This window comes from Cebus imitator, unplaced genomic scaffold (genome assembly GCF_001604975.1).
Source record: "Cebus imitator isolate Cc_AM_T3 unplaced genomic scaffold, Cebus_imitator-1.0 Scaffold403, whole genome shotgun sequence".
Taxonomy (NCBI): Eukaryota; Metazoa; Chordata; class Mammalia; order Primates; family Cebidae; genus Cebus; species Cebus imitator.
The window spans coordinates 1,351,328-1,370,358 of record NW_016107718.1 but is presented as its reverse complement, the minus strand read 5'-3'; the positions used below and the strand labels follow the sequence as shown (position 1 = coordinate 1,370,358).

Genomic DNA, 19,031 nt, shown 5'->3' with positions numbered 1-19,031 from the left:
GTGCTGAGATTCTTATGCTCCACATTTTAGAGATGAGAAAACTGAGACTTCAAAAATTTAAGAGTTTTGTTTAGAAGAATAGTAGACGTAGGCTGTTTCATTCCATACGCCGTTGTTTTCCCACATGAAAGTTATTGCTTATAAGCAAATTAGAACCTTTGAGAAGTATCTCAAGGTACATCCTTTCTATTTAAAATTTTTTTCTTGGTCATCAATTCATCGGCACGTCATGGCAGGTGTGCTGAAGAAGACCACTGGCCTTGTGGGATTGGCTGTGTGCAATACTCCACACAAGAGGCTAAGAATATTGTACACAAAGATTCTCGATGTTCTTGAGGATATCCCTAAAAATGCAGCATATAGAAAATATACAGAACAGATTATAAATGTGTTAAAGTGGAATTAGATGTTCAAAAATTAGAAGACCAACTTCAAGGTGGTCAATTAAAAGAGGTGATTCTTCAGGCTGAACATGAACTAAGACTAGCAAGAAAAATGGTGCAGTGGAAAACATGGGAGCCATTAGTGAAAGAGCCTCCTGCCAATCAGTGGAAATGGCCAATATAATTATTAAGTGATTTTGGTGGGTTGATGGGAAACCGATGTAATGAAATATTCTGTTCTATTAACAGCGTGTTCATATTATTGACATAATCAAGAAACTGAAATAAAAATATCTAGGAAACTGTTAAAATTAGTGATTATGATAATTTGGTCATGTGAATCCATTTTTGATTTGTAAAGTAGTCACACAAATTATTTCAAAGATGATATTTCTATGAACAGAGAGGTCATGGGAAGATGTGAGAATCAGAAAAATTCCTAAAGATCTTCAATGTAGAGGCCATACTCAAAAAGTAAAGTTTCTTTAGTAGTAGGTTCAATATAATATTCAATTTTTAAAATTATCCTGAAGAAGAAAAGAAAAGGTCCTTAATTATTATGGTCTAAACAAATTTATAGATCACTGTTTGAAGTAAAAAATAAGAGTGATATTTTCAAATGTGATAAAACAACATAAATGGCTGCTAATAAAATTTGAAATTATGGTTAACCTCCTTAACTGTGATCTTATGGATGTAAAGTAAAATTTAAATATATAGTTATATATTGATTATAAAATCCATAATGCCATTTTGTTTGTCATTATTTGAATTATACCATTTACTCTGTTTTCTTATAGTCTTAATTTTGTTACATTTTGTTGTTACTATATTATATTTGAAAACCATCAAGTCAGAATACATTGTACAGTTGAAGAAATTGACTTGGTACTTGAAAGAACGATTTCCCATTGCATAGAGGTACTTGGAAAAACTTTTCCTTTTGTTGCATTTGTGGAAGTTAGTTTTCTGGCCCATAGCATTTAATTTTCTTAATCAACCTAATTACATCAGGACAGAGGTAGAATTTCTGTGAAAGAAGAGACATTAAGAGTTTCTGAAATTTATATCTGGCATATGGATAGGCATATATTCAAAACATCTTAACTATACAACTATAAATTCAAAGTGGAATCACTAAATAGTTTGCAGTACGTTTCTAACATAAGTGTAGGTGGGTATCAAAATAAGACAAATATTGTTCAGGGGAAGAAGTTGGCAAGATTAAGATTAAACAAAAATAAAATTACGTGTTTTTGCCTTTAAAAAAAATACAATTTTTTTCTTTTCATTATGTTGACTCCCCCGTGTTACCCTTTAGGGGACTATGGCAATTTATGGGAATTCGGTATTGGATTTTGAAACTTCCAAATCTGATTGTTATGTTCTATGTCTACCAGGTGGTACAGTATCCAAAAATCACAATTAATGAACATTATGTCTTTCTTTACATCCAGTACCAAATTTTTGTATATTTTTATAAAAATATACAGTAGCCTTTCTTCCCACAGGAGATTAAAGGGATAATAGAAATACTAACATTTTCAGATTACTATGATCACATATTTAATAGTTGTGGCTCAAAAAAATTCAACTTCATAAACCAGAGATCTTCTAAGCCTGTCACAAAAAGCAGCAGTGTCTTTTAGATACTTGTTAGAAAAATAATGAATATAATGTTGGTGCCAACTAAAAATCATAAATTTGCATCTACCAATTTATCCATTTTATGCCTGAAAGGAGCCACTCTTTGGGATGGCCCAATAAACCTTTCACATAAATTCAGTGGGTCTGGACCCAGCAATCTACATTTTAGCGGGTTCCCCAGGTGACTCTAAAATAGATTCTAAAATTCTTTAGGAAACACTAATCAGACCTTAAACAATTTAGAAATGGGCTATCACTACTAAAGAACATCTAGAGCCATAGTTGCTTTGAAGCAGTGGGTTGCTCATCCAAAGAGACAAGTGGAAGACATTTGTAGCATGGCTGGGGGAAAAAATAGAACAAAATGAGGGTTGGAATCCTAATCCCCATGCCGTACTAGCTGCATAACTCTGGGCAAGTCACCTACCTCCTCTGTGCATCAGGTTCCTCATCTGATAAATTTGATGGTCATTCTTACTCTACCTTCCTCAGAGAATCATTGTAAGGGTCACACACTCCCCAGGTAAATGTTTTTCAACAAGAAAACCTAACACACATATATTATTTTTACTATGATTGGGGTGATATGCCAAATCTAATTCACTCCACTTTTTACCCTTGGACCAGATGGAATTGCTAGGCTGGGAACCAACACAAATTTTATAACTGGAAGTATTAATTTTACTTCTGAACATGCATGATCAGCCAATGACAACACAGAATATTAACAAATGTTTTCAGGTAAAATTGAAATGTTCTCATTCACATCCTCCTTCCCCTGATTTCCTGACCCTATAGGGATCACCTCCTACCCTGCCATTCTTACATCCCTACTACGACCACCGATATTGACCCTCCATCAAATTTCATACCATCATCCAAGGCAAGTCAACTCCCAGTGACTATTAACTGGTTTTTGTTTAATCCTAAAATATGATACTGATAGTGTGATTTTGAGAGTAATCACTCTAATAAGGATGAAACTTACATAGAATAGTGAGCACCTAAGATAATTTTGAAATAGGAAATGGTGATTCACCCCAGAGTAATCAAGACATTTCATGAGTCTATAATTAATTTAAATATGCTGGAAATGGTACAGGAACAAACAGATAAATGCAAAAGAACAGAACATCCAGAAATAGATGCAAAGTGAATACAAGAACCTGGCATATGATACAGAAAGCATCACGACTCACCATGGGGACTATTCAATATGTGGCATTGGGAACACTGACTTGCCACATCTGAATAAATAACATTAAAATAAAAATATTAAAATACACTGTACCCCCAAATAACATTCCTGTATCTTAAAAACCTAAATACACAAAACAACACTACAACTAGTAGGAAAAACACAGAGAATATGTTTTTGACCTTGGGATAGGGAATAATTCCAAAATGCAAAAAGTAAAAATCATACGGGCAAATACTAATAGGTCCAATTGCATCAAAATGTAAAGTATCTGTGGGTTAAAAACCACCACAAACAAGGTTACAATAAAGGGATAAGGAGAATATATTTTGCAATTAGTATTTAGATCATACAAATAATTTTTACAAATCAGTAAGAAACACATCCTATTCTAAATGAGCAAAGGATATCAATCAGTGTATCAAAAAAGAGGACATCCAGATGAACAATTAACATAAAAAGATGCTTACCTTTGCTAGTTATTAAGGACATCAAAATTGAAATCAACAATGAGGTACCATTTTTTGCCTTTGAGATATGCAAAAATAACAAGGTGTGATACTATGGAGTGATATAGGGGAAGGATACAGGTACAGAGAAGGGTATAAGGAAAATGGCACTGTCATATACTCCTGAACATAGTATACACCGACTAACCACTTTAGAGGGAAACAGCCCATGAGTTCCACCACTGGACATGTTCCCAGGAAAAACTCTCACACCTGTCTATGCACATGGAGACATGCATTAATAATAGGCATTGCATTTTATTCATGATAGTAAAAAATGAAAAAACCTACATCTCCATCTAAAAGGAAGGGAATGAATGACAAGATGCATTCATAAGATAGAATATTATACGGAAGTTAAAATGGCATGCATCAAAGCTAAATAATATGGATAGATAAAAATCATAATGTTCATTCAAAAAAGATGCATGATATGTATGCATATGTATACTTTTAGATATATTAAAATTATGGAATATTGGGCTGGACACAGTGGCTTAGGCCTACAATTTCAGCACTTTGGGAGGCAAAAGTGGGAGGACTGCTTGAGCCCAGGAGTCCCAGACCAGCCTAGGCAACATAGGGAGATCCCATCTCTACGAAAATTTTAAAAAAAATTAATCAGGTGTTGCGGTGTGTGCCTATGGTCCCAGCTACTCAGGAGGCTGAGGTGGGAGGACGGCTTGGGCCCAGGAAGCCAAGGCTGCAGTAAGCTATGACGGCACCACTGCTGACCAGCCTGGGCAACAGAGTGAGATGTTGTCTCAAAAAAAATTATACAACATTAAATGGAAATATACTTAAACTCATAATTTTGGTTGTCTCTTGGGAGAGGGGAATAGAAATGGAATAAGGATAACAGTCAAAGGGAGATACTGACGTATCTGTAGTGGGTTATTACCCCTGTAAGTCAACAACAAATGCTGAGAGCAAATGTGACAAAATGTCAACAGTTGCTAATTCTGGATGGTAGGAATGTGAATGTTATGTTACTCTTAGCATTATTCTGCACCTTGAAAGTTTCACAAAATTGGAAGACAGTGTGGCGCTTCCTCAAGGACCTAGAAATAGAAATTCCATTTGACCCAGCAATCCCATTACTGGATATATACCCAAAGGATTATAAATCATTCTGTTATAAAGACACATGCACACACATGTTCATAGCGGCACTGTTTACAATAGCAAAGATCTGGAGCCAACCTAAATGCCCATCGATGATAGACTGGGCAGGGAAAATGTGGCACATTTACGCCATGGAACACTGTGCAGCCATAAAAAATGATGGGTTCATGTCCTTTGTAGTGACATGGATGAATCTGGAAACCATCATTCTCAGCAAACTGACACAAGAACAGAAAATCAAATATTGCATGTTCTCATTCATAGGCGGGTGTTGAACAATGAGAACACATGGACACAGGGAGGGGAGCATCACACACTGGGGTCTGTTGTGGGGGAATAGGGGAGGGGCAGCGGGGGGTGGGGAGGTTGGGTAGGGATAACATGGGGAAAAATGCCAGATGTAGGTGATGGGGGGGATGGAGGCAGCAAACCACATTGCCATGTGTGTACCTAGGCAACAGTTCTGCATGTTCTGCACATGTACCCCAGAACCTAAAGAGCAATATATATATATACATATATATATGTATGTGTATATATACATACATATATATATGTATATATATACATACATATGTATATATATGTATATATATACATATATATGTGTGTGTGTGTGTGTGTGTGTGTGTGTGTGTGTGTGTGTATTACCTGTTTTCAAGGGCTTTCAAGCATAGTTACTTGGTTTTTAAGATTAGGAAAGACCCATCTGGACTTCATTGTCATCTGTGTACATGTAGCTATATATGATAATCCTTAAAAACTGCCCCATAAATAGTTCAACAAGCCCTAGAAAACCTTATTCTTGTTATTAATTTGCTAAATAACTGCACACCAAGGGAGGGTAAATTTTTAGCACAGCCCTGCCTGAATTATTGCAAATCCAAATATATGGGGCTTTCTTATATATTGAAAGTTATTAAAATGATCAGGTGGAGGGCACTAATTAGCCTTCTGTCACAACTACCTTTCTTTCATAATTTCAAATAGTCTTGAAGTGATGTTACCAAATTCGAATGGTGGTAGCCCCATATTGCTCAGAGGAGATTGGAGCAGAATGAGTTACTTACTGTCACTAAGGGTCCAAGCAGTGAGACCTTCACTCCATTCCCCCTGGGCTTTGGTGTTGACTCTAGCTCGCACGACGTACTGCTCCCTGGGATGTAAGTTGTTAAGCAGCACCGAAGTCAGGTTGCCTGGAACTTTAATATTCTGCTGATCACTTTTTATATGCACAGACCTCCTCTCCACTTCAACATAAAAGTCATCTTCCGAGCTTGGAAATATTGGTTGCCAGGTCAAATTTAGAGTGGTCTGACTTTTAGGCAGGAGATTTAGACCTCTTGGAGGAGGGAGTCCTAGCAGAATCCAGAAAAATCATTATTTTTATATACAACTGATATAGTTTGGATGAGTGTCCCCGCCCAAATGTCATATTGAAATGTAATCCCCAATGTTGGACGTGGGGCCTGGTGGGAGGTGACTGGATGATGGGGGTGACTTCCCATGAATGGTTTAGCACCATCCCCCTTGGTGCTGTCCTTCCATTACTGAGTGAGTTTTCACAAAATCCGTTCATTTTAAAGTGTACAGCACCGCCCCCTCACTCTTTTGCTCCGCTTTCACCATGCGAAGTGCCTGCTCCCACTTTGCCTTCTGCCATGAGTAAAAGCTCCCTCAGCTCTCCCCAAAAGCCAATGTTTCCTATGAAGCCTGCAGAACCATGAGCCAATGGTTACTGTGTTTACTGTTTGGGCTGGTAAAAAGCCAAACCTCTTTTCTTCTCAATTACCCAGTCTCAGGAATTTCTTTATAGCAATGCAAGGACAGACTCATAAAAGAGCAGAGGCAATGACAGCGCTAAATGGTACCTTTGAAGACTAACTCTGGCTCTAGAATAATATACAAATTCATAAGCTATCAAAGAAACACAAGCAAGCAGCCATAGGATACTCGTTTTTTCCTACCAAAATGATTCATTACATTATTTATAATAGAAAATAACTGGAAGAAACCTAAACACTCAAAATAGGAAACTGCTATCATAAATTATGATACAGCCATCCAGTGGAAAAACAGGTAATTAGGACAAGCATGAAAGCTTAATAAAAAGATTTAAAATATGGAAGCTTTGGCTGTAACTTGGTAAAAGTTTTGTCTACAATGGTGAAGGATAGGAAGGAAACTAATAATCAAAACAGTAGATTTGCCAAGGTTATGGGATTACGGGTGAGTATTTACTATTTCTGTTACCATTTTGAGCAATACATTGTAAAGCAACTTGGGGGTTCCTTCCCCTTAGCAAGAATTTCAGAAGTCATACCGCTGTGGTGGCAGAACCGGGCCTACTCCTGCTCTGATCACATCAAGGTATTTGCTATGACGGCACGATGCCTGGCCACCCACAGGAGCCTGCGCCACCAAGACATTCACTAAATAGAAACAATATGGATTTTAAAATCCAAGAGACAGGAACATGCCACTTTAGTTTTGCAACCTTGGGCAAATTCATAATCTCTCCAAGTTCGCCTGTAAAATGAAATTAAAATATCCACCTTGCAGACTCAGGAGTAATTAGAGAGACGATGGATGTGAAAACACTTGGAGGGGGTCGGGGGCTCTATTAACATTGGTTTCCTCCCTCCTTTCCTTCTTTCAAGGTGTCTTATGTCACTGGACCAAGGAAGAAATACTGTGTTTTCAGTGAAATAGTAAATTGATTTTTAAATTCCAGATATAAAGTCCTTCCAAAATGTAGGATACGCACCCTCTAATTCATACATACTCAGAAGGGACACAGTCACCCTTATCAATACATTTTCTTAAAGGTTGAGAAACACTGCTCTTACTCTTGGTTTGAAGTAAGAGGAAGGGTCTATTTCCATCTACTGGGAGTTAAGTCCCATCAGCATGCTTCTGACTACCCTCAGACTAGTAAGAACCAGCAGCCAGGCATATATTTGCTTGGCATTATGCAAAAGGCCTGATGGCCCTTTCTCTGTAACCTTTGCAAATGGAGAGAGGTGATGTCAACTCCTCTTGTTAACCTCTGAAGTTTAACCTCCAAAACAGCCACCCAGAGTGGTTTAGGCAGGTTTGCAATGGCAAAGCAGAATGGGGAGTTGATCTTTTGGAGAATACATGTACACCTCCTAATCCTGTGCCTGGTACAGAAGAGTAACTCAATAGTTATTTCCCCTTTTCCTTCCCTTTGGGAGCATGATTGCCCCATACCCCTCCCTGTCTGCCCGTTTCTGCCATGTGTTCGGCAAGTGCTCTCTTCCCTCCCCTCCCGGACTCCCTGGCCTTCACCACCTCAATCAGCACACATAAACAGTGCAATTGCCAGATGAAATGAAAAGCAAACATCAGCAAAATTCAACTGATGGGAAAAGAAGAACCTTCAAGAATTCCCTTCCCGCCTGCCCCTGAGAACTACTTTGAAATATTCTGAGAGACCTTTAAGTACATCCTGGCTGGAACCTATTCTGAGGGCTGAAGACAGTACAGTGCGGGGTTGTGCAGTGTTTTATGTTCTGTTCCATAAATACTTTCCATCTGAGTCAGTTTATGACCTTCCCCTTTTGACTCGCCAGCACTGACTTGAGAGAGAATTAACTACCATATTTGCCTTTTAGCAGCAGCATGATAACATATCAGGGATCCCTTGGGTCATGGCTGTAGAGGTCCCTTTTTCCTCTGTATATAGTTTCTGCATTTATTTTTCATATTCGCAACCTGGTGGGTCCCCAAGAAGCCATTTCTTACTTGTGTGTAATGCTTCTGTGAGCCTCAGAGTAGCTTCTGAGTCTGGTTTAGCTCTTTAAGGATGCTGCCAGTAAAAGGAAAACTAGGCGGGTGGAGTGAACAAAGGATGATTCCAGTAAGGATACGCAATCCCTGCAGAAGAAAAGTGGATGTTCTTCCTTGCTTGTCCACTGAATCATTACATATCCTTCTACCTTTAGTAAATGGAGTAAAACATAGGCAAATTTGTGAATTAGGATAATAAGCTGGTGTTGTGATCCTAGGTGGAAATAATAATTGGAGAAACAAAAGGATATGAAGCCTGGACTGGAAGTGGTGGCTCATCCCTGTAATCCTAACACTCTGAGAGGCCGAGGCTAGGGGACTGCTTGAGGCAGGAGTTTAAGATCAGCCTTGGCAACAGAGCAAGACCCTAGCTACAAAAAATTTTAAAAGGAGGCTGAGGCAGGAGGATGACTTGAGCCCAGGAGATAGCGGATGTAGTGAGCTATGATCAAACCACTGCACTCCTGCCTGAGTGACAGAGCAAGATCCTGTTTCTAAAAGACAAAGATATGAAACCTGAAGATTTAGTATAGTGATGCATCTTACTGTTATTAAGTACTCTGAGCCTCTACTTTGCAATCTATAAAATAGAGAAGATGACAATTCTTACCTTCCTAGGTGATACGAATTAAATATATATGAACTTGAGGGTATAAAGCACTGACCAAGAGATAGTAACAGAATGGTTATACACAGTGAACAATGCAAAGAGCCAAGAATGGAACCTTACAAAAGATCACTTCAGCATTTCAATGGAGGGTACCTGGGTAGCAGAAGGCCAGAGGTCCGGTTAGCATCAAGGAAGATTCACACACTTAATTAAGGCAATAGAAGGCCAATCAATACGCAACACCACTGATAAATCAAGAAATAATTTTACACATTATCCAGAACATGTGGATCCAGGACCAGCAGCATCAAGCATCATTCGGAAACCTACTAGAAATGCAAATTATTGAACCCGGCCTTATCCTCACCTCAAAACCACTGAAACAGAAACTCTGGGGATGGAGCCCAGAAATATGTTTTAACAAGCTCTCTGTGTGATTGTGATGGACACTTATGTTTGAGAAGCATTGATTTAGAAAAGGGAGGTAAATATGATATGAATAGCTTAAGGTGATGGAAGTGGCTACCTCTAGGAAGCCAGACTGGGAGGTGAAGGATGGAGCAGGGGAATGCTGTTCTTTAGATAAAAGCTTCTTATTCTATTTGATGTCATAACTCTGCACATGAATTACTTGAAAAATTAGAAATTATTTGTGAAAATAAATAAACTGGGACTTCTGAAATGTCTGTGGCAAGAGCCTGGCCTGGGCCCCTAAGATGGAAACAGGAAGCAAGTGATAAAATACAGGAGCTGAAACTCAGCACAGTTGCTGCTGTGTAAATCCCAGCTCCTAGGGGATGGCTTTGCCTTCCTGAAGGCTCAACTGCTTCCTTCTCTGTCCCTAAAGAGTGCTGCAGACCCCCTCCCCCAGGGAGACAGACCAGGAGTCCAACCCAAATAAAGGAACAGTTTGGCTTGAAGTTGCTAGCCTTCCTGTCACTTTCCCACCCATTCAAAAGCAAACTCCTGCCACCTCCATCCCCACCCACCCACTCACCCACCACCACCCTTCCTGATCTTCCTTCCTCTTTCCCCTTCCTCCCCCTCCCACCCGGCTTATGAAAAATGTCTGTTGGCCTCCACTGACCGATAGAAGCTGTTATGAAGCGTCTCACAGGTCCAGGATGCCCTTCCCCGCCCTCTCCACGACGAGCCAGTTGCACACAGAGTTCGTATTCTGTTTGAGGTTCCAAATAGTTGAGTGTAACAATATCATTTGTCACTGAGAAGAGAAAAAGTCCAGGAAACTTAAGTTGGCATTCTCTTACATTCCTTAAACTGGGGTTGTTGTTATTGTGATGTGAACTGATTTTAGGTTTTCAAAACTATGTCTTAGTGAAACAGAGAGGCAATTACATCTTCAAGGCCTCAACCTTCCTAATATGAGGAAAATTTGGCTTTTGAAATGTTTGCAGGTTACAATGTACACATTCAAGCATGTATTTCTGTGCCACTTACACATTTCTGCCCTGGTACTTTTGTCTTTTCATTTGTAAAATAAAATCTCACAAATCTACTATATGGAATACCAGATTTAGGGGGAAAACTCAATTAGAATAAAATAATTTAATTGCTACTGTTTTCAAATATATACACTGATTGCAATCAAGCTATCAAGAGAAAAAGATGCTTAGGAGGTTTGCTCAAAGTGACCAGAGAGCTGATTTGTAATGGTCATACCATCACAATGAAGCACTCTGAAGTCCTTGAAAATAGTGCCCATAAACAAATGGTATCTGCCTCTTCTCTCCTTATTTGCTGTAGTCAGCCTCTGCTTCTCCATGGATATTGCAAAGATAAATTTCTGCCTTACCATATGATAAATTCCTACTTGATAAGAAAAAAATGGATGTATTTACCAGTTCTTAGAAGACCATTTTGTGGATGTCTACTTGTAGAAAAAGGTGATGGATTATTACCACCATATGACACCATAAAAGACCTAGCCGTTGATGTTGTAAACAGCAATTCAGCAAATCAGCCTCACATCCCTGGAATTCTGAATTTTGATAGAATCTACAATAGTATACAAAGGACCCAGTAATAATACCATTTTATTCAGTCTACCCCAGTCAGCTAGTGTTGTTATTCGGCCCAAAATCCTCCTCCTCTTCTCCTTTTTGGTAGTTTTCTTACCTCCATATAGTGAACACAGGGTCCTTGTAAAGAAATCATAGGCATAGTAGGACAAAGGCATGGGTGGAGGAGTCCATGCTGCCTACAAGCAGGTGAGCGGCAGATCTTTTCACCGGATGGTCCAACTGAAGCAGCATAGTCACTGATAATACTGTCTTTGCTTTTTAAAATTGTGATTTTACATTATCATGCAACAAATAGAATTGTAATTTGTGTTTCAAAATAAATTCAACTGTTTTCATGAACTTTTGGCATTTCGTCACATTTTGTTCAATTATCTTTTCTTTCAGGAAGTTAGGGGAGGGGCCTGTAGCTCTCTTTGCCTGTACTCGCCCTTCCCCCAGCCCATTCCAGTTTGCCGCAGCCCAAACTTTGCATGTTTGAAATCCTTTAAAAACCTCTCTGTGTTGAGTCTGCAGGACAGGGCAAGACATGAAATAAGAAAAGGAATAAACAATTCAATACGGCAGCAATACCTGCACTCTCTCCTGAATACTCTGAAATGGAATCCTCTACAACAGCCACCACCTTGGCACAGAGGATGGAAGCAGGAAGAAGGGAATTGCTAGATTTGGACAAAAATTATTCTGCTGGTGCCACATCCCCAGCTGGCATCTATCCTGTCCAAAGCTTACCTTGAATATGTTGCCAAGCCTTATTGTGATTAACAGGTTTGTATAGAAGCTTCTTGGATCTGATTGGTCCATCCCCAAAGTAAGGCTCAGAGCTGATGTTGATGACAGCAAAGTTATGTCCAGTGTCAATCACAGTTGGAGCATTCAGGGGCTCTGGAGGAACTAAATACAGTTTCAGAAGTCAGATTAGTCCTTTGGCTTGGAGGTTTTATGATTGTTCTTAGGTGGAGGTAGAAGATGTGTTTTACATGCCCAGCAAAGTCCTCTTAAAGTTTTCTGCTCAGACGCAGTGAGATCACCTGCTCTCTAAGCTCTCTGCTTTGCTTCCCCAGCCCATTATCCTCAAAGTGCTTCCTTAAAATAGATGTGCCCCTTTGCTCAAGACCCTGCAGTTGATTCTCATTACATGTAAGATAAAACCAAAAATTTATACCATGACCAGCCAGGCCTTGAGCGACTGAGCCCCTGCCCACTCTCCAACCTCCTCTTCCTCTCACCTAGTATCCTCCAGTCCCAATGACCTTTCACTTTATCCAACTAACAAAGCACGAACCTCCTTTCTTTAGATTTTTTGTGGATGTCACTCTTCTTCAGGAATGCTCCACCTCCCATTATTCTCCCAGTTAAATCTTAGCCCCGATATGAATATTTCACAGGCGGCTATTCTAGAACCTCAGTTAAGATATCCTGTGCTTTCACAGAACCTCTATTTTTTTGTTTATGGTGATTTTTAATTATTCTTTGTAGTATGATTATTTGATATTGGTCTTTCTTCTATATCATAATTCATTCTCTCTTTCAGCCAAACACCATAAATTAATTATAGTTCTAGAAGTCAGAAGTGGGACATGGGTCTCACTGTGCTAAAATTAAGGCGTTAGCAAGGCTGTGTTCCTTTCGGGAGGCTTAGGGGAGAATCTGTTTTCTTGTTCTTTCTAACTTCTAGAAACTGCCTGCACTCCTTGGCTCAAGGCTCTTTCCTATGCCTTCAAACTCAACAACATCAGGCCTCTCTGATTCTTCTTTGACCACCACATCTCTGACTACTGTCAGGAAAGTTTCTCTACTTTTAATGATTCAAGGTATTGAAGTAGGTCCACTCAGATAATCTAAAACAATCTCCCCATCTCAAAGACCATGTATTCTCAATGGGGGTGACAGTGCCCCAAAAACAATGAAAACTGGTTCTCGGAGGATGCAAAAATTTTAGATATTATAATGGGTTGCAGCTCTCCAAAGAGCCATAGTACACAAAGAGATATCTAGTACATTTGTGATAATAAAATTTTATGATGATGAGGGAGAGCTCTGGAATAAAATTTCTAAAAGGGCTCCTTAGTGGGATGATAATTAAAAGGTTATGAAACACAACACTACACTGTAAATTCCATTAGGGCAAAGACCGTCTAGTTTGTTCACCAGGTACCGACCAGGTGCTGAATTATTGTTTGTCAGTTCAATTTCCAAAGAGCTCTATAGCTCCCTTGGCCCCGCCTTCTTAGAAATACATAACTGGTTTTGTTTTTCTTCCCCAAGAGTGTGTATTATACAATGCAGAACCTTTCAGATTTCAGAGGACATGGCAATGTTCAGTAATTTTTCTTTTTTTTTTCTGTCTCAATAGTTTGGCTCGCCTTCCTTAGAAATGACCTTCAAGTCTTTGCTCAAATATCTTCTCAGGAAGGCCTGACTACCCTATTTTAAATTACAGTCACCACTCTAGCCCTAGCCCAGGATTTTCTACCCCTATGTATGCTTTAGTTTTCCCCAAGACACTCAGCATTTTAGTGAACTGTACATTGTACTTATCTGTTTGCTCACTGTTTATCTCCCTGTGGGAATGTGAGCTCCATAATGAGTTTTTTCTCCCCTGTATTATTCACTGCTCTATTCCCAGAGCCTCGAACAGGGGCTGAAACATAATAGGCCTAAAGTAAATTCTATTGACTAAGTGAAGGCTTAGGAAGTTGTCCAAAGTCAAGATAATAAAGCTAGTAAGACACAGTATCCCCTAACTGGAGGCAGATTGTGCCAATGTTAAGTTAGATAAGTCTGAGTACACATTTTACTTAGGTTAGAAAGGAGGGCAGTTCTGTGAGTAAATTTGTTCAAGTAATGCTTTTCTCATATGATAAAATAAGGCCACCCCTTTCTCTAAAGCAGCAGATGCTCTTTTTTTCCCCCAAGACAGAGTCTTGCTCTGTCACCCAGGCTGGAGTGTAGTGGCATGATCTCGGCTCACTGCAACCTCCGCCTCCTGGGGTCAGGCTATTATCCTGCCTCAGCTTCCTGGGTAGCTGGGATTATAGGCACGTGCCACCATGCCTGGCTAATTTTTGCATTCTTAGCAGAGATGGGGTTTCGCCATGTTGGCCAGGCTGGTCTCAAACCCTTGACCTCATGATCTGCCCACCTCGGCTTCCCAAAGTGCTGGGATTACAGGCGTGAGCCATCACACCCGGTCCAAGATGCACATTTGATAACAGCCATTAATGCCAGTCTCTGAAACTTTTATAAGGGCTTAAAAATTGCTAGAAAAATAAATAAATAAAAATAAATAAATAAAAATTGCTACAAAGGCTTCCTTTTAGTAATCTTTTTGTTTTGCCTATCATTTTTACTGAGATAGAATATACATATTACAAAGTGCAGAAATCTTAACTGTATTTAGCTCAAGAGACTTTACCTATGTGTACACCCATGTAACCACCACTCAGATTAAGATAAAGAATATTCTCAGCCCTCAGAAGGCAACCCTGTGCCCCTTTCCATTCAATATCCTCTATCCAGAGGTAGCTACTTTTTTGCCTTCTGTCACTGAAGATTAGTATTTCCTATTCTTTAGTTTCACATAAATGGAATCATAAAGCGTGTACTTTCTTTCACTCATTATCATGTTTGCAAGATTCATCCATATGGTTGAAGGAATTAATTCTTTTTTATTGCTGTTTACTATTCCTCTGCATGATTTTATGGGCTGAATTGCTTTCCCTGCAAATCACATGTTAAAGTCTTAACCCCTAGTACCTCAGGAGGTAACCGTGTCTGGAGGTAAGGCCTTTAAAGGAGTAATTAATTTGAAATAAATTTATTAAGGTGTGTCATAATCCAATATGACTGGTGTCCATATAAGAAGATTAAATTAGGACACAGGTACAAAGAGAAGACCTTATATCTGTGTCCTAATTTAATCACCCTGTGTCTTCACAGGGAGACAACGGCCATCTACAAGCCAAGGAGAGAAGTCTCAGAAGAAATAAACTCTGCTGACACCTTGATCTTTGACTTGTAGCCTCAAGAATTATGAGAAAATAAATTTCTGTTGCTTAAGCCACCCAGCCTGTAGTACTTTGTTATGGCAGCCTTAGCAAACTAACACATATGAATATACTACAATTTATGTATCCTTTCCAGTGTTGATGGACATTTGAGTTAATTTCAGTTTGGGGCTACTTTGAATACAGCTGCTCTGAACATTCTCGAAGATGTCTTCTTTGAACATATACAGTCATTCTTTTTAGCATGTATCTAGGAGTGGAATTGCTGATTTACAGGGTTTAAGCATATGTTTAGGTTTAGTACATGTTGCCAGTTTTCCAAAGTGATTGTACCAATCTGTACACTGGTGGTAAAGCCTAGTATCTGTTTTTTTAAATACTATAATAAAAGATGCTGATTAAATTCACTAAATTCCCTAATGGCTATTTACATTTTATGGCTGTCAGTCAATGTGACAGCAAAGAGAAAGCAGTTACTTAGGACTGGAGACGCTGCAACACATTGATATTGTGTGCCGTGTCTTTCACTACAACTAAAATCTAGACCAGCGACCCTTCTGTGTGTTCACCACATGGTTTGTTTTGGACTTATGTCCAAGGGTAGCAAACATTCCAAGAAGCTTAAAACTAGAGTAATTTTTCTTATCTGCATATCATTTCCTTTCTTCCAAGAACATGTGAGATGCAAGAAATTATTTTGATCATGTGAATGTTCTACTGAATAAAACAGATTTGGGCTTTTTCCTGTAACCAAAAGTAATAATAAGAAGGATTCTAATTAAACTTAAGAGCTTCTGCACAGCAAAAGAAACAATCATAAGAGTGAACTGGCAACCAACAGAATGGGAAAAAAATTTTGCAATCTACCCATCTGACAAAGGGCTAATATCCAGAATCTACAAAGAACTAAAGCAGATTTACAAGAAAAAAACAAACCCATTCAAAAGTGGGTGAAGGATATGAAAAGACACTTTTCAAAAGAAGATATATGTGAGGCCAAAAAAACATATGAAAAAATGCTCATCATCACTGGTCATTAGAGAAATGCAAATCAAAACCACATTGAGATACCATCTGACGCCAGTTAGACTGGTGATCATTAAAAAATCTGGAGACAACAGATGCTGGAGAGGATGTGGAGAAATAGGAACAGTTTTACATTGTTGACGGGAGTGTAAATTAGGTTCAGCCACTGAGGAAGACAGTGTGGTGATTCGTCAAGGACCTAGAAATAGAAATTCCATTTGACTCAGCAATCCCATTACTGGGTATATACCCAAAGGATTATAAATTCTTCTATTATAAAGACACATGCACATGTATGTTCACTGTGGCACTGTTTACAATAGCAAAGACCTGGAACCAACCCCAATGCCCATCAATGATAGACTGGACAGGGAAAATGTGGCACATATACACCATGGAATACTATGCAGCCACAAAAAAAATGATGAGTTCGTGTCCTTTGCAGGGACATGGATGAATCTGGAAACCATCATTCTCAGCAAACTGACACAAGAACAGAAAACCAAACACCACACGTTCTCACTCATTTGTGGGACTTGAACAATGAGAACACACGGGCACAGGGAGGGGAACATCACACACTGGGGTATGCTGAGGGGTGGGGGGGTTAGGGGAGAGACAGCGAGGGGCAGGAAGGTTGGGGAAGGATGCCCCAACTGGAAGAAATGCCTGACGTAGGTGACAGGGGGATGGAGACAGCAAACCACCATGGCATGTGTGTATCTATGCAACAATCCTGCAAGATCTGCACATGTACCCTGGAACTTAAAGTACAATAGAAAACCAAAAAAAGGATTCTGAGGTATTTAATATGGATTATCAGGGCAGAGAATCCAAATCTATGGGATTACATTTATGCTACTGTGGTTATTGGCCTTTAAAAATAGATTATGCTCTGAGTATTTACAGCATTTCATGTACAGAGGTTACCTCTGGGATCTCCCAAGAGATTACTAATGAAGTAATGAAGGGGGCCAAGTACAAATCAACTTTGGTCACCTCACAGTTTCCTCCTCTGTAACATAAGAGACTCAGAAAGCAAAATGGTCCAGAAGAGATAGTGCTGGGTTTGGAGTCAGGAGACCCAGGTTTAGTACTAAGATTTGTGGTTACGATCTGTGCTACTGTATACAGTTGACCCTTTGTGTATGTGGGTTCACATCTGTGAAGCAGCCAACAGTGGATCAAAAATATTCAGAAAAAAATGTCTACACGAAACATGTACAGACCTTTGTTCTTGTCATTGTTCTCTAAACAATGCAGGATAGCAACTATTTACAGAGCATTTACAATGTATTAGAAATTACAAGTAATCTTAACCTAGTGCCTTTCCTAGAATATACACCAGAGAGCTGTTAGGTATTCTTGTCTAAACAGGTTCATAAGTAACTTCCGAATGTAAAATTCCTTGCTGTAGCTATATACAGCAGCCAAGTCAACGTGGACTTACCTCCATTTTAGATCTTCCGCTCAAGCCACAAATCTACAAACAAATACTCATATTAATCTGAATTTTGAAATACTGATTTATAGCAGGAAAAATGCCCACAGCCCTGAATGTGAAAAGACATTCATATTAATTAGATAGCATAACCTGGGCTATTAAGTGAGTATTCCTCAAAACAGGGATTCTCGAAATCCTTCTCTATCGTCATGAATAGGAAGTCACAATAATGGCAATGCCAACCTTCTTGTGAAACAGAATCACTACCAGATATGTTGTGCCAGACACAATTCCAAGTATTTTATGCATTTAACGAGGCTTCACAATAACCCTAAGAAGTACCTAAAATAAGCTTCATTTACAGAGACTCAAAAAGGTAAATTCATTTGTTCAAGGCCACCCACAAGATTATGAACTGTTAAGAGACAAAATCAAACCTGGGACTGTGTGAATCTACAGTTCATACTCTTAATCTCTATTTTTTTAAAGGCTTAGTATTCTGGAAATTAACCTCAAAGGTATTTTAGTGTTCACATACATTTCTGTCCGGAAGCGGCACCTTTCCCCAGTAATACAAAAACTTGGTGCATCGAGGATACTATCTCTTTTTCTGAAAAATGAACTTACCTTTAACAGAAATGTTGAAGGTCTTTTCCACCATCCCAGCCACTGTGTTTACACTGCAGACCCAAACTCCTGAGTCAGGGGGGAGGATCCGGTGGATGGTGAATATGGCTACTGCGAAATGACCCGTATGGTTAAAGTCTTTTGGCTGAAAAGGTCAAATACAAAAAAATAAAAACTTCTAGGGAGGCATAAACACAAAGGTTCATAACACTGACCCCATCTCATTGTTTAATAAGAAGTTTTCTAGGAGAGATCAAGAAGTTAAATGTAATGCTCATATAATTATTGGCTTATTTCCAAAGCTATTGTAGTAGCCCTGAAAGTTTATTTTGGATTGAGGCCCTGTCAGATCCTGCTGTTGTATTTGTGTGTTTGGGAGTGTGGGGTAAACACTTACAAGCAAGAAGGCTGAAGCATGATTTCTTTTAAACTACTCTTTGTAAGATTTGTTCCTTTCCTGTATAATACCTAGATGGCTGTGTGGGATGACAAAGTGGCTTCCTAAGTGTTTGAGAGGCTGTCAAGTGTGGAGTACTGGGAAAATCCAGGGTTCTGAAGACAGATGGACCTCTGCCATTTTTTAAAAAGAGACAACACAGT

General features: G+C 39.1%; 1 protein-coding gene and 1 pseudogene across 2 annotated transcripts in view; one reads left to right on the top strand and one right to left on the bottom strand.

Moving 5' to 3' along the window:
* Positions 1-19,031, bottom strand: part of TEK (TEK receptor tyrosine kinase) — a 70,438-nt gene that overhangs the window by 20,124 nt on the left and 31,283 nt on the right. Inside the window, 4 exon segments of the mRNA XM_037731485.1 lie at positions 5,933-6,220; positions 10,373-10,507; positions 12,057-12,218; positions 18,432-18,576. Of these exon segments, the coding sequence (XP_037587413.1) occupies positions 5,933-6,220; positions 10,373-10,507; positions 12,057-12,218; positions 18,432-18,576 (730 nt within the window).
* On the top strand, positions 214-1,644 carry LOC108289447 (annotated as a pseudogene). The gene has a single exon (XR_001819171.2). The product of XR_001819171.2 is annotated as an NADH dehydrogenase [ubiquinone] 1 alpha subcomplex subunit 5-like (transcript).